The 21,139-nt window shown below is 34.6% G+C and overlaps 3 protein-coding genes and 1 pseudogene across 3 annotated transcripts; all 4 read left to right on the top strand.

The window, feature by feature from the left end:
- The first annotated feature begins 3,502 nt into the window (after nt 1-3,502).
- Nucleotides 3,503-6,527, top strand: LOC142642348 (uncharacterized). The gene is made up of 6 exons (XM_075816699.1): nt 3,503-3,895; nt 4,016-4,123; nt 5,039-5,200; nt 5,296-5,467; nt 5,896-5,969; nt 6,082-6,527. The coding sequence occupies exons 1-6, from the start codon at nt 3,578-3,580 to the stop codon at nt 6,160-6,162; spliced, it is 915 nt and encodes a 304-aa protein (XP_075672814.1). The 5' UTR covers nt 3,503-3,577; the 3' UTR covers nt 6,163-6,527.
- Nucleotides 6,528-7,172: 645 nt separating this feature from the next.
- Nucleotides 7,173-9,224, top strand: LOC142643577 (actin-like). The gene is made up of 4 exons (XM_075818263.1): nt 7,173-7,307; nt 7,387-7,780; nt 7,991-8,604; nt 8,822-9,224. The coding sequence occupies exons 1-4, from the start codon at nt 7,251-7,253 to the stop codon at nt 8,885-8,887; spliced, it is 1,131 nt and encodes a 376-aa protein (XP_075674378.1). The 5' UTR covers nt 7,173-7,250; the 3' UTR covers nt 8,888-9,224.
- Nucleotides 9,225-11,025: 1,801 nt separating this feature from the next.
- Nucleotides 11,026-13,242, top strand: LOC142642731 (uncharacterized). The gene is made up of 3 exons (XM_075817150.1): nt 11,026-11,350; nt 11,461-11,582; nt 12,755-13,242. The coding sequence occupies exons 1-3, from the start codon at nt 11,227-11,229 to the stop codon at nt 13,073-13,075; spliced, it is 567 nt and encodes a 188-aa protein (XP_075673265.1). The 5' UTR covers nt 11,026-11,226; the 3' UTR covers nt 13,076-13,242.
- An 808-nt stretch (nt 13,243-14,050) lies between these two features.
- On the top strand, nt 14,051-16,207 carry LOC142643647 (actin-like; annotated as a pseudogene).
- The last annotated feature ends 4,932 nt before the right edge of the window (nt 16,208-21,139 follow it).

The raw sequence follows: 21,139 nt of genomic DNA, 5'->3' as shown, positions 1-21,139 counted from the left end.
GAAGATTCCGATGGTGACAGAGCTCACAGTTGTCGGTGAAGAGTCTAACAGTCCTTGGTATTTTGTCTTTGATCATGGAATATTCATCTCATCCTCATTCAGTACTTCAAACTTTCTGTACATACACTGTTGGAAATGGAGAAGAGGAAATGTGATGGGAAAATTTTGAGGAAGAGCTATAGAGGGAAATAGGGAAGTGGGAAAGAGGGAAACTTTGCTCTGTGAAAATATTTGGGGAAGAGCTAAAGTGAAGAACAATGGTAATATCAAGTCTTCAATTTGATGCGACAATACACTATCAATGGGTCCCACGAAATCACTCTATTTACCAATATGCTATTGAAAACTGAGTTTGAAGTTTTGGTAACTCCCATTTTCAGTTTTCAGTTTTCATCATCCTCACTCAAATTTTTGAGTTTTGAGTGATGGAAACATCACTGAAAAACAAAGCCAAACAAAAAAATTTCGGTAGGACCCACGAGTTTTGGATCATGAGTTATGAAAACTGAGTGATATCAAGTTTTGTGGGTTTTCAAACAGCCTCTTATTGTTCTATTCTTTGTATTCTTTCTAGCTATGCAAACTTGCAAAGTACAATGCATATAGAGAATATAGTAGTCAAATAAGTGTAGATAAGCATTTGGTTTATAACTGGTAAAATTTGTAGATGTCCATTTGTTGACACCCAAAAATTGAAGGAATAGCCTAAGCATAGAGAACTAAAACATGGGACTCGCATGAAGTTGAAGGATCCATGGTCCACAATGATGCTCTTGCAAAAGAGGAAGGGGTGCTAAAATAAAATGGGGCCGAAGCCTAAAGATAAAGGGAAGAAGAGCAAAAGGGCCTTGAATTGACATCTATGGTTGACACCTAGGCCGGCGTAATGCTTCAATTGACATCCCATCATACATTTGGCAAGCTCCAACTTGCCAAAGAAGATATAAGATCAGACACAATATATTTGGAATCAAATATCACAATTATCATGACCGTTGCTTAAAAGAGTGTGTTGTGTGTAGTATAACTTGCCTCACCTTTCCTTAAAAGTTACTATAGCTTTTGAGTAGAATTGTGTGTTTTTGTGTTAGAACTCCTTTTTTTCTCCTTTGTGCGTGTGTTTGTTTCTAAAAAAAAAAAAAATCATGACCATTGCTTGGAACTTTTTTGTTATTTGGTTCATTGCTTGGAACATTTTTCAAATAAGAAAAACCTTTCATTTCCTTACAAAAAATAAAAGGCGGGGGGTTTATTGAGAGGGAATCCATACCTATAGGCCCATAATAGTGGTAGGATGGACCATTAAGTCTAAAAGCCCAATTTTGATACTAATTTGGACCGAACTTGTGATCATGGTAATCTTGCATGATGATTATAAGCATCACTTCTAAGGAAGTCTACTGTAGGCTCTGTGGCTATTGCCATTAACTGGGTGATTAGGAAAAACAAAGAGAGCCTTACAGACCACAAGGGTCTTGACTGACTTGGGTGGTCTTACTCTGTTGGAGGATTGCCCAACATTGGCTTGACTATAACTTAAATTAAAATTTAAAAAAAAAAAGTGTAATAGTATAACGTAAACTAATAAGGGTTGTTTGGCACATGATTTCAAAAAACAATTTTCAGTTTTTAAATAACATTACACGTATTTTCATGCGCTTTTTCACCCACACGTATTTCTAAAAAATCCTTTTAAATTTGAAAACTGTTGTTTAGACACATGTACCAAAAGGACCCTAATTGTCCGAAAAATAATAAATGAGACTTTATTTTGCTCGTTAGGCTATTTTCTCAAATATTTATACTATTATTTAAGGGGCTGTTTAGATTCCTCATTTTCATGGTTCTAAAATACCATTATATTCCTATGTTTAAGTAGAGACAAATTAAAGGATAATCCGGTAAAAATACAACTCTAACTCTTACTAAAATATTGCCTAAAAAATAGGACAATTCTCCTATTAATTTTATATTATTTTTCTATGTTTGACAACAATCTTTTTTTTTTTTTTTTTTTTTGTGAGAAACCAAACTAGGAATAGTCTGGGAATTTATTCATACTAGCCTCATCACACGTACTTCACACTTGCGATGAGGCTTTTTTTTAGTAGTCTTATTTTGTAGCAAAAAAAAATGTTTTTATTTTATATATAATTTTTATTTTGAAATTTTAATTTATAAGTGAGACTTTTTTTTTTTTGGTCCTATTTTGTAGCAAAAAAAAAACGTGTTTTTATTTTATATATATAGTTTTTATTTTAAAATTTTAATTTATAAGTAGATAAATCAATTTGAAAATCAACAGGAAAGTGACCCTATTTTTTAGGCAATATTTTAGTAGGAGTTAGAGTTGTATTTTTACCGGATTGTCCTTTAGTTTGTCTCTACTTAAACATAGGGATGTAAGGGTATTTTAGAACCATGAAAATAAGGAATCCAAATAGGAGAAATCCCTTAAATAATAGTATAGAAAACTCAATGAGCCTCAATTAAGACTAAATGGGCAATATCCTCAGGGAGGTCTTCCAACCATACCTGCAGCCGCATACAACATTAAGCCTTTTTTGCTAGAGCATTAGCCATAATTTTGTTTGGTAGCAACCTTAAATGAGTTGAAATAATCTTCAAACTCTTCTTATTTAGCTTGCTGTGAGATAGAGTTGTTTTCAAAAAAAAAAAGTGAATAACAATCTCTAAAAATAAGTCATACTTTTTATGTTGACCAAAGATAGTTTTCCATTGACTAATTTTTTTTTATGCTATCAAATATTGGAAAACAAGAAAAACCATCTTTATACAAAATTTTCCATCGAAACAAACTATCCTTAGGGAGGCCTTCCAACCATACTCGTAGCTGTGTACAACATTTAGCCTTTTTTGCTTAAGCATTAGCCACAATTTTGTTTGGTAGCAACCTTAAATGAGTTGAAAAACAATTTTCAAACTCCTTTTATTTAGTTTATTGTGAGATAAAATTGTTTTCCAAAAAAAAGAAAAAAAGAATGGATAACACTTTCTAAAAATAAGGCATACTTTTTATATTGATCAAAAATAATTTTCTATTGATTATTTTTTTTATGCTATCAGATACTGAAAAACACAAAAAACTATTTTTACATAAAATTTTTCATCGAAACAAATGTATTTTCCCTCTCCTCTATAAGTCAATAGAAGGGGGAGGGCAATTTGCCAAAAGTTGAGTTGTGCTAGGATCACCGAAAATTGTATAACTTTGTATCATAACTCGTCACATGGCGAGTTGTGATTGGTGAATATGTATCTATGAGGCATGTATGGACACTTTCATCAATCAGAACTCGTCACGTGACCAGTTGTAGCACAAAATTTTGACATTTTCCATGGTCCTAGCATTTTCCCCAAAAGTTTCCTCTTGGCAGAGCCCTATGACACTTGGCACCACCTCACACTACAACGTGGAGCCTCAAAATCTCTTGTCAAACAATTTTTGTTTTTTATATATTTGTCAAGACCAAACGAATAATTAACAAACAATCCTAAAACCCTTCTCTTCTTCTCTTCCCCTTTTGTTCTCTGTAGGCTGTAGTAGTCACCGGAAATGTACCGAACGGCGACGAAGCGTCTGCTCCTCCTCCGTGCACCTTCGGGTAGCAATATCAATATCAAAGCCCGTCTCCGTTTCCCTTATCTTCTTCCTCATCATCAAAATATTGATAATAACACTTGTCGTTTCTCTTCCACCTCTGAAATTCCTCAATATTCCACTAACCAGACCTTTAATCCAAACCCAAATCAACACTCTACGTCAACTTCAACGGCCGAGGAAGCTCGACCCCAAGAGACTCAGAGGAAACGGCGGTACGTCGAGTACGAAGACGAGCAAGCTCGAGTGCTTCAGGCCTCGCTTCCCCACGTGGTACGTACTGCACTCTTTTTTTCTTTTCTTTTTTAATGCCCACAATGTGTTTGATAAATTGTCAAAGAGAACACAAATGACTTTTGCTAAGACTGAAGAATGCCCATTTTGTAATTGCAGGTGAGGTTGGGATGGACTGAAGCGGCTATGATTGCTGGTGCCAGGGCAGTTGGTGTTTCTCCTTCTATCATTGGTTCTTTCCCAAGGAAAGAAGCCGCTCTCGTCGAGGTACTTTTCTTCACCGGTTTAGCATCAATTTAACTTTTGTTTTTCCAACTCAATTATATTCGGGATGCTAGCAATTGGGTCATGTTCACTGTTGTTTTTAAGTCTCTGAATTTTGTGATAGTGTATAAAATTTTGATTTTTTCCCCAAATTCAGCACATTTTGATAAATTATCAACTGTCCCAAAAGCTTAAGTTGATAGAAAATAGTGAATATAATCGCTTACTTAATATTCTAACACATTTTGATAATGGGGCTTTGTTCCCCCCAAAATGTTTTTGGTAAGTTTTTAGCTCAAATGTCATTTAAGCAAGGTTGTGGCTTTTTAAGACCCATTGGGTGCATATGAAACTTTTTAATTAAAAAGAATGTTGGTAATAATATAAAACTATGATTTGTGAGTGAATTTGATTTAGGTCGATTTGTATCCATGACTGTCAGTTGTTTTCTATTTTCTTCATGGTGTCATATTACTATATATGTGGATGTGAGTTAGCCATCATTATTGACACGATTTGTCTTGAACAGTTAGTGTGTTTCTGGCAGTAGTTAAAAAGGGGGGATTTCAATTCAGGTGACTTTTGATGGGTTTCAGTGATTTAAAACTTTTGTGCGCTACTTTTGCAGATTGTCGTCTAACCACCTCCTGTGTTTTATACTTCTATTAACACTTTAGTATTGACTTGCTAATGATAATCTCTTTTGAGGTCAGAATCAGATATTACTAATTGATCTGTGGTTGCATTTTGTTAAAACTGTTTATGGGGTCTAGTGCCATTACTCTTTTTGCAGTTTAACACATGTCTAGTGTCTCACTTGTGTTTATGGGGTCTAGTGTCTCACTTGTGTTTAGCCAACAAAACTCACTTTCCTTTCTATGTGTGTATTGAGCTGGTGGTATTTTTTTCACTTTTCAGTTTTTCATGGATGATTGCTTGCAAAGGCTCATTGATAGAATTGACTCTGGAGAGGAATTAAAAAGCATGATACCTAGTGATCACATCTCCACACTTATTAGGTTTCGCCTGGAAATGCAAGCTCCATACATCTCAAAATGGCCTCAAGCTCTTAGCATCCAGGTATTATCCTCTGCAGCCAATCATCTTGTTATAGCTTTGACTTGCGTTCATAAATCTGAACCACGGAAAATATCTGTTATCAATTTTTTCTGTAGGCACAACCATTGAATGTTCCGACAAGTTTTAAGCAGAGGGCAATGCTTGTAGATGAGATCTGGCATGCTGTCGGTGATGAGGCCTCTGATATTGATTGGTATGTAAAGCGTACTGTTCTTGGGGGAATATACTCAACAACCGAGATATACATGCTGACTGATAGTTCCCCAGGTTTAAGCTCTTTACTTTGGTCTTCAAACTTGAGTCTTTTTTTAAATAAATAAATAATAATAATAATAAAAAGATGATTACTACAATGCTTGTCGGCCTTGATCAAATTGTGGGTAACCAAAACAATGATGATGCAAAAAGCTCCCAATACCAAGGTGAGCAATGGTCACCCCCCCCCCTTTCCCACCACCTGGCTTCTCCCTAAATGAATATCTGGAGAAATATATATATATATATATATATATATATATATATATATATATATATATATATATTTGGGGGGGGGGGGGTGAACTTTTTTTATGGTATGAACCCTTTTTGAATTCTTGCATTGTGCAGTGTTGGTGAAAACATATTTTTTTTTAACTGCCATGATGAATGCATACCATAAATAACATTTTACTCAGTTGCTTGACATTTTCTTACAGATTTTCGTGATACATGGTCTTTCTTGAATGATCGTGTGAAAGATGCTTTTGATCTGAAGAAGACCATCCAAGAGGTATTTTCTTTTGCTTCCTTTCTTGTTTTGGGTTCTTATATTTTTCTCAATTATGATCATTTGGGAATGTTGGCATTGTACAACGCTCTTCATTGAGGTGAGTTTTTTGCAGGCTCAGTATTTGGCAGAAGCTGTTGGTGCTGGAATGGGGAGCTCTTTGCAAGGATTTGTTAAGAGAGCTTTTGGAGGATGAGTGCTAGATGGTTTAGAAGAAATCTATGAAAAGCATCAGGCACTAAGTCACTTGGGGAAGGTCTCAAGATTGAAGTGTACGTTTTTTCACCTGATTGCCACTGATGAAGGATTGTAAGTTGGAAGATATGTTATGTTGGTGGTACTTTGGATGGTCCTACGAATTATCTTCAATGGTTTATTTGTCTAAATTCTTTGTTGATTGGCACAAAGCCTTTCGAGGCTGGAATTTGAAGAACATTTAAATCTATTACCGTTAACATTTGATTTCCTGTGGTGGATTTCTCCACAGTTCTGTAAATAATGGCAGAATGTTATCCTGTCTGGCATTAGAGAAGGTAGAAATAAAAGTGAGAGAGTTTTAATTTTTTAATTATGACACGCTTGCATTTACGTAATATATGTCTATATATTGCATTTCAAAAAGCATATGTTACAATGATGAATGATGTAAGATGTACTATAAGGTAAATTTTGGTTGATTCGGGTTTGATCATGTGTACGACGTGTATCATTGAGCTTGCATTAAAAATAAAAATAAAAAAGCCTTCAATTCCAATACGAATATGCATTAAAAAAAAAAAAACTTAAGTTTCAGCATTTGCTTTTGCTTGTCAAGTGAATTATTTTGGCATGTGATTATGCTGATTAATAATATGATTTCAACAAAGTAGCAAACCGTTTTTAGTAGTTTATGCTTGCATTGATTTCAAAGAGTTAATACTCTTTTTAAAAAAAAAAAAAACAAAAACAAAAATCCCTAAGAAAAAAGTGTAGACAATTTAAAAAGTTTTTGGAATATTAGACCATATCTTTTAGAAGCCTGCAAATGAAGAAAGGGCAGCCTACTCGATGCCTTATCAGAATGGAAAGGTTTGTATAAATAAGGCATATTCAATATGCTTTGACATGCACAAAAGCAACCGAAAGAGAGTAATGCTAAAATTCATGTCAAAGCGAAAGTTAAACATTATTCTCCTCCTTTTTCAGCTTCCCTATCTTTATTTACATAGCCTGTATATGTCAGCCTCCCACAACTCTTCCCTTTCAATCCACTTCTTGGAAAGCTTCTAATTAAGCACAAGAGGCATGGATTTTGATGAAAATCGTCCAATCGTTTGTGACAGTGGAACCGGCTCTGTCAAGGTTAGTCAGTCCAGCAACTTTTTCCCCCCTGCAAATCTTCATTAATTATGTACTGACAGTATGACTTCCCTTAATGCAGGCTGGGTTTGCTGGCAATGATGCTCCATGTGTACTTTTTCCTAGCATAATAGGTCGGCCAAGAAACAGGCATGCAATGATTGGCATTGGACAGAAGGCTATCTACTTTGGAGATGAAGCACAAGCAAGGCGTGGGATCCTCAGTTTAAGCTATCCCATTGAGCATGGAATAGTGAGAGATTGGGAAGCTATGGAGAGACTTTGGGAGCATACATTTGACAAGGAGCTCAGAGTCAACATAGAAGAACACCCCATCCTCTTAACGGAAGCCCCTTTGAATCCCAAAACCAACAGAGAGAAAATGGTAGAAATCATGTTTGAAGCCTTTTCAATCCCAGCCACTTTCATAGCCATTCAAGCTGTGCTGTCCTTGTATGCCAGTGGACGAACCACAGGTATGTAAAACTTACACCTCAAGGAAGGTTATTGTGGTTTTCATACCATAACCCATCTTTGACAATTGACAACTGATATTAAACTCATGTTTATAGTAATCTTTCAAGAAAGGTAGAAGTGATTAGTTCGGCCATTAGGAATGACTTTAGGCCTGGTAGCACCTTGTGGGAGTTTATGTTCCAATTACACATTTTAAGGACCTTTTACAGGAATGGTAATGGATTCTGGAGAAGGAGTGACACATGCAGTCCCAATCTATGAGGGTTATGCACTTCCACATGCCATCCAGAGGCTTGATTTAGCTGGCAAAGACCTCACAGACTACCTCACCAAGATCCTAGCAGAAGAAGGCTACATATTCACAACATCAGCAGAAAGAGAGATTGTCAGGGATATAAAGGAGAAACTTTCTTATGTTGCAATGGATTTTGAGAAAGAACTTGGCGTGTCAAAGGAGAGCTCTGAGCTGGAGAAGCTATATGAATTGCCTGATGGGCAAGTTATAACAATTGGAGCAGGGCGGTTCAAGTGCCCAGAAGTCCTGTTTGATCCAAGTATAGTGGGAATGGAGTCCAGTGGTGTCCATGAGATTGTGCTGAGGTCAATCAGAAGGTGTGATATGGACATCAGGAGAGAGATGTTTGGTAATTTGGTGCTTAGTGGGGGCACCACTATGATACCAGGCCTTGCTGATAGGTTGGCTAAGGAGCTGAGCTCACTGGCACCTCCTGGGGTAAGAGTGAGAGTGGTTGCACCCCCAGAAAGAAAGTACAGTGTTTGGATTGGTGGCTCCATTCTGGCTTCATTAAGCACTTTTCAGCAGGTGCCTTTCTTTGTTATTCACATTTTAATTTTTCTATGATTTTGATCAATCTAAGTATTGCATATAGACTCTATTTTCTCAAGATATAGTTAGCGAGCATCATGCTTCCTCTGTAATAAACAATAAGCGCATTAGGACATCTTGATATATTTTTATCTTTATTAGGAGAAGTCTACAATTTTTATTACTGATAGTTGGTATTGAGCTTGTGTTGCAGATGTGGATAACTAAGGAAGACTACATGGAGTCAGGTTCTTCTATTGTCCACATGAAATGTTTCTGAATAACGAAATACCCTGTCATCTGTTAAATATATTAGAAATGCAATGTGTTATACCATATTGTATATGCTAGAGTGGATGCAGAAGAGGAAGCGTATAATAGGAACATTGAGAACACAAGAGTTACGTAGTTCAGCCTTGTCGGCTTACGTCCACGGAGGAATCCCTTAAGGGCTACATCTTTATTATGTAAGAGTGTAGTACAATACTGTGTTATAATGAATTATAATATGAGTATATATATGCGACTAAACCCTAAACTACTAGTACAAGTAAAAGTGGACTTGAGCTTATTACATTGGGCTAATATGTCTAATATATCTCTAACATTTTCTATCTCTCTATTTCTCAATAATGTATAGTCCTGTTTCAAAAAATAAAATAAAAACGTATAGTCATATTTTCACCCTCAAGTCAATAAAGATAATAAGCAGTGACATATATATAGATATACATTGACATTGATCCCTTTTGGTTGCACACTTAAAGGACTTAAGCCGAGGATATCAAGACTAAAACTATCTATAAGACATGTAGGCGGTATAGACCATCATGCGAATTAGACTTTTGAATGTAATACTTGGAAGAGAGGGCAAAAAAAAAAAAAAAAAAGGGGGAATTGTGAAACTCTAAATAATAGTGTTTCTTTGGCTGTAAATTGTCAAATTATAAAACGCACCAAAATGCCCTTTATTGTAAGAGGAAATCTCACCTAGCAGGTTTGCCAAACATATAATTTTTTTTTTTTTTTTTTTTATAAAATCCATCATATAATTTTATTCACAAAATTTCAATTACCACATTTCACTCCTTAAAATTTGTGGATTACAAATGATTAAGATTCCATCTAAATTAATAGATTTTGTATTTTTGTGAACACACTTTCAGCCATAACTTTTATTTTTATCCTGGTTAGAAATCCTAGATCTACTCTACCCGGCCCTTGGTATTGAAATGGAGGTGCCATCAAACTAATGATGTCACTTGGCTTCAGCTAAAACTTTGGTCTATGACGTATTTAAACATACTATTGCTAGATTTTGACCTCAAAGTTTGGTTTTAAATAAAATCGTTAAAAGAATCAAATATGACAATTGAAAATTTGTGATTTGAGTTATAACTCCATTAGTACTTCTCTCGTAATAAGTGATTGGAGGTGAGGTTGTAGGTTAAAGACCTAATGGATGTGTATCTAACTAACCAATAAAAAAAAAATAAAAAAAAAAGTGAAATGCAAAATGACCATTCTAGATTGAATTAATTTGTAATTAAAAACTAAATAAATAAATAAAAAGCAAATTATATTTTTCTACCATAATCTTTCACCCTGATTACATGCAAACCCCTTGAATTTTTAAAATGCACGATTGTCTATCCAAAGTTTAACTTTGTTTCAACATCTCCTCTTTTGGTGCTAAATATGACAAAATTTAACATTGAAAGACTAATTTACCCATTTTCAAAGTAGTTGGCAAAGGGGTTAATTGGTATTTTCAATGCTAAATTATGTCCAACTTAACATCAAAACAGGAGGCAATGGTAAGTGTAGGTTGCGTTTGTGATTAGAGTTTAAAGTCAGCTTATTTTTGCTACTATTTATGGTTCCTATTGCTCTTTTTAGTATTATTTATAAGTCCTCTTGTATTATTTTAGCTAATTTTTACATTTATCTACAGTACTTACAGCAAAAAAAAAATTTCAATTTTAGCTAAATAAACTATTCTTAAACAGGTCGTAACATATTTTTAAAGTTGAGGATCGGAGTAATAGTTATTAAATGCCCGAAAGGCAATAAACTTAATTAGAAGCTATTTTAATAAAATTTTAATGGAAAAAGAAAAAAACTAATTAATTTTTCAAAAATAATTTTTTATATTCTTTATAAAAATTGATATCAAAACTTTCTTAAAATAATAGTGAAGACTAGTAAGTTATACCTCGTAGTATATTTACTACTCCTGTTTCAACGAAGACATATATATTTCAAAATTTTAGAGCTCATTTGGTAATATTATTTTAATAATATTGTTTATATTTTTTAAAAATATATATATTTAAAAAAATATATAAAAATACGTGTTAACTAAAAATGGTTGTTTAAACCTATATAACAAACTCGTTGTTTAAACTACTCCAAATTATGGAATTATAATATAAAAAATACCAAAGGTTTGGTAGCAGCTGGGCGACGACTTTAGTAACAATCGGTGTACAGTTTTTTCAAGATTAAGAGTATATAATAGTCGGTTGGGGCTTTATATTATATAAGGTTGGATTGATCTGAATTGTATTCTGATCAGATCAAAGAGAGTGATTTAAGGTTAAACAAAGGAAAGCAAACATGGGTTCAGCATCAGAGATTGTAGCCAAGTTGAATCTGGCTGCCCACCCAGAAGGTGGGTTTTACTCTGAAACTTTCAGAGATAACTCTATCGTTCTCTCCAAGTCTCAGCTTCCCCCTCAGTGTAAGTTACGATAAAAGAACATATATTTATTTGTAATGATGATGATGATGATGATGATGAATCCTATGTTGTTTTTCTATATAAATTTTGTGTTCTTATAATGATTTCAGACAAGGTGGAACGCGCAGTGAGTTCGTGTATTTACTTTTTGCTACCGTCTGGGAATGTGTCTAGACTCCACCGTTTACCATGTGCAGAAACATGGCATTTTTATGTGGGAGAACCTATTACGGTACGCACTCACCCACCCTTGTGTTACACATTTATTAATACCAATGCATAAAGAAAAAAAAAATGCTAAATTTACTACTAGTTTTACTGCAAAATGATTATAAATTGACGATTGTTGTGATTGATTGGTACCGGAAAATATAAATAAAGGGCATACTGCAAAATGATTATAAATTGACGATTGTTGTGATTGGGTCTAGTGCTCGGTGCACTGGACCTGTGATTTTAATATGTCTACTTTTGGTCAAGTGTCGCCATGTAATGGGTGCATTATGCACTGGACCTGAGCCAAGACCTATAAATAAATATAAATTAGTACAATGAGGGGTAGCAATAGACATGACATCCCATGATACAGGATTCAGGAAATACAAGGAAAGTTGTAAGACACCCATGGGCAATAACCCATCTTTACCAACATTTCCAGATGGATTTGATTAGTCCAATGTGGGTAGCTTCAATGCAGAAACAGCTGACAAGTTGGACTGTTCATTGAACTTGAACATAAGCTGAATCATAACCTTCAATTATGTATGGATGATGTGGAGACTGGAGAGGCATCTTAGAAATTTTGATTCTGTCAAGGATGACTAATTGATATCCTCTGTTGAATCATATTATGCTCCATTATTGGATCCGCCCCTAGGTTTTATATATGAAAGCCTGCATTGTTCCCTAGCTTTAGATGGTTTTGATTGATCATGTGAAAGATTACTCAGTAATATTAAACGTGTCACAAACTGCACTATATATCTATGTGCATATTTACCTGTGTGAGGCAAATGTTGCATTATGTGTATTCCGTGGTATTGTAGTGCAAAATTGTATAACTGCTTTGGTTGCTGAAAATGCATATGAAACACTCAAAGCGCTCATGTCATGGGATCCCTTGTTCATTCTTTTGTTCTTGTATATTTAGATGTTGTGTTTTAGCATGGTCTTCATAAATTTGTCATTGAAAACAACTGAAACATGAAAAGTACTCATAAAGTTGTGTTTTGTTCATCTCTTAGTTGAAGGATTGCATTTCAAGATAGATCCATGTTTTGCTTAAACAGCTAGTACTAATATAAAATCTGTATGACTTTCAGTCATGCAACCCTCCTTCCCAATGTAATTACTCTATTTCTTTTTTAACATTTTTTCCCCCACCGTATTGATATTTTCTTTCAGGTAGTGGAATTCAATGACAAAGATGGGCAAGTGAAACTAACCTGCCTTGGACCCAATCTTCTTGACAATCAGCAACCGCAGTACACAGTGCCTCCAAATGTGTGGTTTGGTTCTTTTCCAACAAAGGACATCAGCCTTTCCCCTGATGGGACAGTGCTCAAAGCACCTCCAAGGGATGGTGAGACTCACTTCTCTCTTGTGGGCTGCACCTGTGCACCTGCCTTCCAATTTCAGGACTTTGAACTGGCAAAACGCTCAGAACTTGTTTCACACTTTCCAAATAGTGAGGCCCTAATCTCTTTGCTCACCTTCCCTGAATGAAGAGAGGTCAAGTCCGATTTTCACTGTAACATGGAAACATTAGGCTTGCACTTCACATGCAATGCTTTGAATGATAATCTGAGCAGATGTTTTATGAACCTCTATGTTCAACTTTTGTGTGTGCTGTATTAAATCATAATAAAAGTTAACATACTTAGTTTCTTGAATTTTCTTTATCTGATTAAATCTCATGTGGTAAGAACTTAAAACTTCATTGCATACAAATATTCAATGCTATTTTCAATCAGAAAGAAGGGCCAAGTAGCTGGACACTAGGATCAAGAAATTTACTCTCTGCAGAAACCCGGTAGCCAACACTAAATTTCACGTCTAACAAAGCAGTGGTGAGCTCCCAAAGAAGCACCACCTAGACCGTTTCTCACTCAAACCTGTTTAAATAAAACCCATAATCATAAGCATCTTATTTAACCAAAGACGTTGGTAACTCAAGAATGATGTCAAAAAAATTATACCATCATGAACATGTTATGAGTAATTATTAGGTATTCTTGAAGTATAGCTAAAATATCGGCCCAAGCTTTCGCTCTATGAACTAAACCTCACAAAAAATTTCATTTGAATCTATAACGCTTCCATGTCGAGTCGGGTCACAAACCCGATCGAACACAAAACCAAATTCCACATAGCCCAATAGGTGGATCTAATTTTTATAAGTTCATAAGTTCATGAATGAAAAACATTCTATCTTATTAACTCAAATAATATAATTTCATAAATAATTTAGTTATTACTTGTTAGCATAGATTTGTGAAGGGATAACAAAATTTAGTACTATATACGAAAAAAGAATAAGTTAATCAAGTAGTTTGTGAACAAGTTCGAGCTTGTTAAACAAGAAAATGAACCAAACTCGAATATATAATCTAGTTTGGTGCTAAACTCAACTTGTGTTTGAAATAAAATTTATGAACAATTCTAAACTTTTAAAACTTGGTTTGATTCAACTCACTTCATTTACAACTTGTTTTGCATAAAGTAGCAAGTTAGAATAAATTATGCTTAAACGCCTAATACTAATAGAAAATCTATACAATTTTCAGTCATGCAGCCCTCCTTCCCACTGTAATTACTCTTTTCTTTTGTAACATTTTTTTCCACCACCATATTCAATATGCTTTGATATGCACCAAAACAACCGAAAGAGAGTAATGCTAAAATTCATGTCAAAGCGAAAGTTAAACATTATTCTCCTCCTTTTTCAGCTTCCCGATCTTTATTTACATAGCCTGTATATGCCAGCCTCCCACAACTCTTCCCTTTCAATCCACTTCTTAGAAAGCTTCTAATTAAGCACAAGAGGCATGGATTTTGATGAAAATCGTCCAATCGTTTGTGACAATGGAACAGGCTCTGTCAAGGTTAGTCAGTCCAGCAATTTTTTCCCCCCTGCAAATCTTCATTAATTATGTACTAACAGTATGACTTCCCTTAATGCAGGCTGGGTTTGCTGGTGATGATGCTCCATCTGTACTTTTTCCTAGCATAATAGGTCGGCCAAGAAACAGGCATGAAATGATTGGCACTGGACAGAAGGCTATCTACTTTGGAGATGAAGCACAAGCAAGGCGTGGGATCCTCAGTTTAAGCTATCCCATTGAGCATGGAACAGTGAGAGATTGGTAAGCTATGGAGAGACTTTGGGAGCATACATTTGACAAGGAGCTCAGAGTCAACATAGAAGAACACCCCGTCCTCTTAATGGAAGCCCCTTTGAATCCCAAAACCAACAGAGAGAAAATGGTAGAAATCATGTTTAAAGCCTTTGCAATCCCAGCCACTTTCATAGCCATTCAAGCTGTGCTGTCCTTGTATGCCAGTGGACGAACCACAGGTACGTAAAACTTACACCTCAAGGAAGGTTATTGTGATTTTCATACCATAACCCATCTTTGACAATTGACAACTGATATTAAACTCGTGTTTATAGTAATCTTTCAAGAAAGGGAGAAGTGATTAGTTCGGCCATTAGGAATGACTTTAGGTATCTATATCATTCAAGATTCGCTTGCTATATTATTACAACTGCACACATGCACCTAGTAGCACCTTGTGGGAGTTTATGTTCCAATTACCCATTTTAAGGACCTTTTACAGGAATGGTAATGAATTCTGAAGAAGGAGTGACATATGCAGTCCCAATCTATGAGGGTTATGCACTTCCACATGCCATCCAGAGGCTTGATTTAGCTGGCAAAGACCTCACAGACTACCTCTCCAAGATCCTAGCAGAAGAAGGCTACATATTCACAACATCAGCAGAAAGAGAGATTGTCAGGGATATAAAGGAGAAACTTTCTTATGTTGCAATGGATTTCGAGAAAGAACTTGGCGTGTCAAAGGAGAGCTCCGAGCTGGAGAAGCTATATGAATTGCCTGATGGACAAGTTATAACAATTGGAGCAGGGCGGTTCAAGTGCCCAAAAGTCCTGTTTGATCCAAGTATAGTGGGAATGGAGTCCGGTGGTGTCCATGAGATTGTGCTGAGGTCAATCAGAAGGTGTGATATGGACATCAGGAGAGAGATGTTTGGTAATTTGGTGCTTAGTGGGGGCACACTATGATATCAGGCCTTGCTGATAGGTTGGCTATGGAGCTGAGCTCACTGGCACCTCCTGGGGTAAGAGTGAGAGTGGTTGCAAGCCCAGAAAGAAAGTACAGTGTTTGGATTGGTTGCTCCATTCTGGCTTCATTAAGCACTTTTTAGCAGGTGGCTTTCTTGGTTATCCACATTTTAACTTTTCCTATAATTTTGATCAATCAAGTATTGCACATAGACTCTATTTTCTCAAGATATAGTTAGCTAGCATCATGCTTCCTCTGTAATCAACAATAAGCACATTACGACATCTTGATATATTTTAATATTTATTAGGAGAAGTCTACATTGTTTATTACTGATAGTTGGTATTGAGCTTGTGTTGCAGATGTGTATAACTAAGGAAGACTACATAGAGTCAAGTTCTTCTATTGTCCACATGAAATGTTTCTGAATAACAAAATATCTTGTCTTGTGTTAAATATATTAGCAATGCGATGTGTTATACCATGTTGTATGTGCTAGAGTGGATTTGGAAGAAAAAGCATACTGAGAACACCAAGGTTTTTGAATTAGAATATAGTACAATAACTATGTTACAATGAATTATAACATGAGTATATATATGCCACTAAACCCTAAACTACTAGTAAAAGTAAGAGTGAGCTTGGGCTTATTACGTTAGGCTAATATGTCTGATATATATCTAACATTTTCTATCTCTCTCTCTCAATAATGTATAGTCCTATTTCATAAAATAAAATAAAAATGTATAGTCAATTTTTCACCCTCAAGTCAATAAAGATAATGAGCAGTGACATATATATAGATATATATTGACATTGATCCCCTTTTGCTTGCACACTTCAAGGACTTAAGCCCCACATTAGGAGTATCAAAGACTAAAACTGTCTATAAGACATACGGGCGGTATAGATCATCATGCGAATTAGACTTTGAATGCAATACTTGGAAGAGAGTGCAAAGACGAAAAAAAAAGAAAAAAAAGAAAGAAAGAACAAAAAGAAAAGAAGTCGTGAAACTATAAATAATAGTGTTTCTTTCGCTGTACATTGTCAAATTAAAAAACGCACCAAAAGGCCCTTTATCGTAAGAGGATATATCAGATAGCAGGTTTACCAAACATATAATTTTTTTTATAATTTTTTATTTATATTATTAAATGCATCATATAATTTTTTTTTATTTTATAAAATGCATCATATAATTTTTTTTTATTTTATAAAATCCATCATATAATTTTATTCACAAAATTTCAATTACCACATTTCACTTCTTAAAATTGGATTACAAATGATTAAGATTCCATCTAAATTAATAGATTTTGTATTTTTGTGAACACACTTTCAGCCACAACTTTTATTTTTATCCTGGTTAGAAATCCTAAATCTACTCTACCCCGGCCCTTGGTATTGAACCGGAGGTGCCATCAGACTAATGATGTCTTGGCCTCAGCTACAACTTTGGTCTATGACATATTTAAACAAACTATTGCTATATTTTGATCTCAAAGTTTGGTTTTAAATAAAATTGTTAAAAGGATCAAATATGACCATTGGAAAATTTGTGATTTAAAATCGTGCCAATAAGTTATACTCAATTAATACTTCTCTTGTAATAATTGATTGGAGGGTGAGGTTGTAGGTTAAAGACCTAATGGATGCGTATCTAACTAACCAATAAAAAAAAAATGTGAAATGCAAAAAGACCATTCTAGATTGAATTAATTTGCAATTAAAAAACTAAATAACTAAAAAGCAAATTATATTTTTCTTCCATAATCTTTCACCCGATTACATGCAAACCCCTTGAATTATTAAAATGCACGATTGTCTTTCTAAAGTTTAACTTTATTTCAACATCTCCTCTTTTGGTGTTAAATAAGACAAAATTTAACATTGAAAGACTAATTTACCCATTTCCAAAGTAGGTGGAATAGGGGTTAATTGGTATTTTCAAAGCTAAATTATGTTCAACTTAACATTAAAATAGGAGGCAATGGTAAGTGTAGGTTGCGTTTGGATTAGAGTTTAAAGTCAGCTTATTCTATTACTTAGCTTATTTTTGCTACTATCCTATATATTTTTGCTACTATTTATAGGTCCCACTGTACTTTTTAGTACTATTCATGGGTCCTATTGCAACGGGGGTCGCCATTGCAACGGATCCAATACACTAGACCTAAGCCAAGTCCTATAAATAAATATAAATTAGTACAATGAGGTGTAGGTCAATAACTCAACCCATCTTTACCAACGTTTTCAGGGGGATTTGATTAGTTCAATGTGAATGTGGGTTGCTTCAATGCAGAAAACAGCTAACCAATTGGACTGTTCACTGAACTTGAACATAAGATGAATCATAACCTTCGATCATGTATGGATGATGTGGAGACTGGAGAGGCATCTTAGAAATTTTGATTCAGTCAAGGATGACTAATTGATATCCTCTGTTGAAACATATTATGCTCCATTATTGGATCCACTCCTAGGTTTTATATATGAAAGCTTGCATTGTTCCCTTGCTTTTGATGGTTTTGATTGATCATGTGAAAGCTTACACATTAATATTAAACGTGTCACAAACTGCACTATATATCTATGTGTATATTTACCTGTGTGAGGCAAATTTCGCATTATGTATATTCTGTGGTATTGTAGTGCATAATTGTATAACTGTTTTGGTTGCTGAAAATGCATATGAAACACTCAAAGCACTCATGTCATGAGATCCCTTGTTCATTCTTTTGTTCTTGTATATGTAAATGTTGTGTTTTAGCATGGTCTTCATAAATTTGTCATTGAAAACGACTGAAACATACTCATAAAGTTGTGTTTAGTTCATCTCTTAGTTGAAGGATTGCATTTCAAGATAGATCCATGTTTTGCTTAAACATCTAGTACTAATATAAAATCTGTACAACTTTCAGTCATGCAACCCTCCTTCCCAATGTAATTACTCTCTTTCTTTTTTAACATTTTTTCCCCCACCACATTGATATTTTCTTTCAGGTAGTGGAATTGAATGACAAAGATGGGCAAGTGAAACTAAGAGCACTTGCAGCAGTGGAGCTAAATAGTTATATAGCTATTTTAGCTCCACCAAAACACCAAAAAGAAACATGCAAGTGGAGTTTAAATCATATTTTTTAAATTTCATTCTTCTGTACATCTATAGATAGATGTGCACTATTCATGAGAGCTAAAAAAAATTAATTTTTTATTTTGTGTTCACATTACCTTTTTATTGTGGTGTTTTTATTGTAGTGAGATGTATTATTTTATTGTGGTAGATATATTATTTTATTGTGATGTTTATATTATTTTATTGTGTTGAAAGCTAAAATAGATCCACTGCTGCAGCATGTGTGTAGGTAAAATAGATAAAGTAACTTTTGATGGAGCTAAATTGCTAAATTTTTTACTCTACTGCTGTAAATGCTCTAACATGCCTTGGACCCAATCTTCTTGACAATCAGCAACCGCAGTACACAGTGCCTCCAAACGTGTGGTTTGGTTCTTTTCCAACAAAGGACATCAGCCTTTCTTGACAATCAGCAACCGCAGTACACAGTGCCTCCAAACGTGTGGTTTGGTTCTTTCCAACCAAGGACATCAGCCTTTCCCCTGATGGGACAGTGCTCAAAGCACCTCCAAGGGATGGTGAGACTCACTTCTCTCTTGTGGGCTGCACTTGTGCACCTGCCTTCCAATTTCAGGACTTTGAACTGGCAAAACGCTCAGAGCTTGTTTCACGCTTTCCGAATAGTGAGGCCCTAATCTCTTTGCTCACCTTCCCTGAATGAAGAGAGGTCATGGAACTTGACTCTAAACAAGGCTATTCTCCCATAAAAGTTTCAAAATGACATATTTGCTTAAAGAATAATGTTAGGGCCACAAATTATTTTAAATTTTTACAAATTTTTGTTATGGCAAATTCTTAATAGTTTTCATTTAGACCCACTATTGATATCGTTTTTTCACTTGCCAAAAATTACTCACTATATTAATAGTTTGTAAAAAAATTGTAAAAAGTTTGTAGTTTAGCATTTTCCATGGTAAAATACTTTATAAAAACGCTCTATTTAGCAAAAATGACCATTTTATTAATTGGAAACACCTGTACAAAACAATACAAAGCATCAAAAACCTAAACACTACAGTATTCAAATTTCAAACTACAACTCTACGAAGCCACTGTAGACCCTATACAAACCAATGCATATACGATTATGAGAAACATACACCTAAGTCAACAAGAAACTGATACTAGAAATATTTTAGGATGCTTTACTGATGAAGATTAGCCATTGATTTAATTGTTGCTACCTCTTTTACAGACACGAGTCCCGACCTTACAAAAACCGTTCACGTTTCTTTCATGTAGCTTGAGTCGCTTGACAATAACAGGTGGTGAATGGCGATCAACAAGAACACTGGAATGGCATGAAGACAAATTCTTAAAAAATCAAAGCAAGATTTTATAAATAAAGAGTGGCTGTCAATATTGTAAACTACTATACAAAAATTTTGAATTATTATCTTATGACAATAGAACTAAACCTGTTCTTAACTCCAAATTATAATAATATGGCTTGATTCGTTATTAAGTCCAATTATCTTCATTATAGATAGAAGAAAAAAAAATAGAGGTTAAGAGCATTATAACTTAACTTAAATTTCTTGGTATTTTTAAGTGAGGCATTCAAAATTTAAATCCTTATGCCCCAACTATTAAATTATAAAAATTAAATAACTAAATAAAATTCTCACATCCGTAATAGTTGAGAAATTGTAGAATATTCCATCCCAAGGCAGCATGGCTCAACCATTCTAAAGTAGAATTTTTATTGGATTTTTTGATAATTTCCCTACCTCACATTTGTTTATAAACCAACTTCTACTGCAATAATTTGTATAGATTCAAGTTAGATCAATTGCAAAAAAAAAATTTGTCTTCCAATAAGAGACTTGAAGATTAAATCCTACCAGCACACCAAAAAAAAATTTATTATTTAATATTGATAAATAAAAAAACAATAATCATAGTGTTGGGAAATTTAGACCTCGGTTGATAGAATTAACAAGTTTTAAACCCAAGTTGTTAATTAGATTTATTATGAATAAACCTTGTTAAATCAAACTAACATCAATATCATGCACAGCGGAAAATTAAATAAGACAATATGACCTAGGAAAACCAATGAAACAAACTAGTTTCACAATAAAAAACTTGAGGGAAAACCTTCTTGGAAAGCAATTCACTATAGTAAATAAAAGTTTCAGATCTAGTACAAAATCTTTGTCCTTAGATTCTACAATCCCCGTGGACGAACTTACAGCAGAAATCTTCTACCGCTTCAGAACCTCTGAACTCTTCAATATATGGACGCCACCCTTGTACACGAATCCCAATACGTGACCAACTAAAGATGCACGGTTCCTAGTACGTGACGAACACGCTAACTTGAGGAAGATGTTGGCTGC

Source organism: Castanea sativa, chromosome 7, assembly GCF_040712315.1.
Source record: "Castanea sativa cultivar Marrone di Chiusa Pesio chromosome 7, ASM4071231v1".
Lineage (NCBI taxonomy): Eukaryota > Viridiplantae > Streptophyta > Magnoliopsida > Fagales > Fagaceae > Castanea > Castanea sativa.
The sequence above is the reverse complement of the archived record's forward strand: the minus strand, read 5'-3'. Positions and strand labels throughout refer to the sequence as shown.

What these genes read in the sequence shown, in the direction of transcription:
- LOC142642348 (XM_075816699.1), top strand. Translation starts at nt 3,578, where the DNA reads ATGTACCGAACGGCGACGAAGCGTCTGCTCCTCCTCCGTGCACCTTCG. An exon ending in CTCAAGCTCTTAGCATCCAG is followed by an intron (nt 5,201 to 5,295) that starts GTATTATCCTCT and finishes TTTTTTCTGTAG; the next exon opens with GCACAACCATTGAATGTTCC. An exon ending in GCTGACTGATAGTTCCCCAG is followed by an intron (nt 5,468 to 5,895) that starts GTTTAAGCTCTT and finishes ATTTTCTTACAG; the next exon opens with ATTTTCGTGATACATGGTCT.
- LOC142643577 (XM_075818263.1), top strand. Translation starts at nt 7,251, where the DNA reads ATGGATTTTGATGAAAATCGTCCAATCGTTTGTGACAGTGGAACCGGC. An exon ending in TGCCAGTGGACGAACCACAG is followed by an intron (nt 7,781 to 7,990) that starts GTATGTAAAACT and finishes GACCTTTTACAG; the next exon opens with GAATGGTAATGGATTCTGGA. An exon ending in CATTAAGCACTTTTCAGCAG is followed by an intron (nt 8,605 to 8,821) that starts GTGCCTTTCTTT and finishes CTTGTGTTGCAG; the next exon opens with ATGTGGATAACTAAGGAAGA.
- LOC142642731 (XM_075817150.1), top strand. Translation starts at nt 11,227, where the DNA reads ATGGGTTCAGCATCAGAGATTGTAGCCAAGTTGAATCTGGCTGCCCAC. An exon ending in GTCTCAGCTTCCCCCTCAGT is followed by an intron (nt 11,351 to 11,460) that starts GTAAGTTACGAT and finishes TAATGATTTCAG; the next exon opens with ACAAGGTGGAACGCGCAGTG. An exon ending in ATGTGGGAGAACCTATTACG is followed by an intron (nt 11,583 to 12,754) that starts GTACGCACTCAC and finishes ATTTTCTTTCAG; the next exon opens with GTAGTGGAATTCAATGACAA.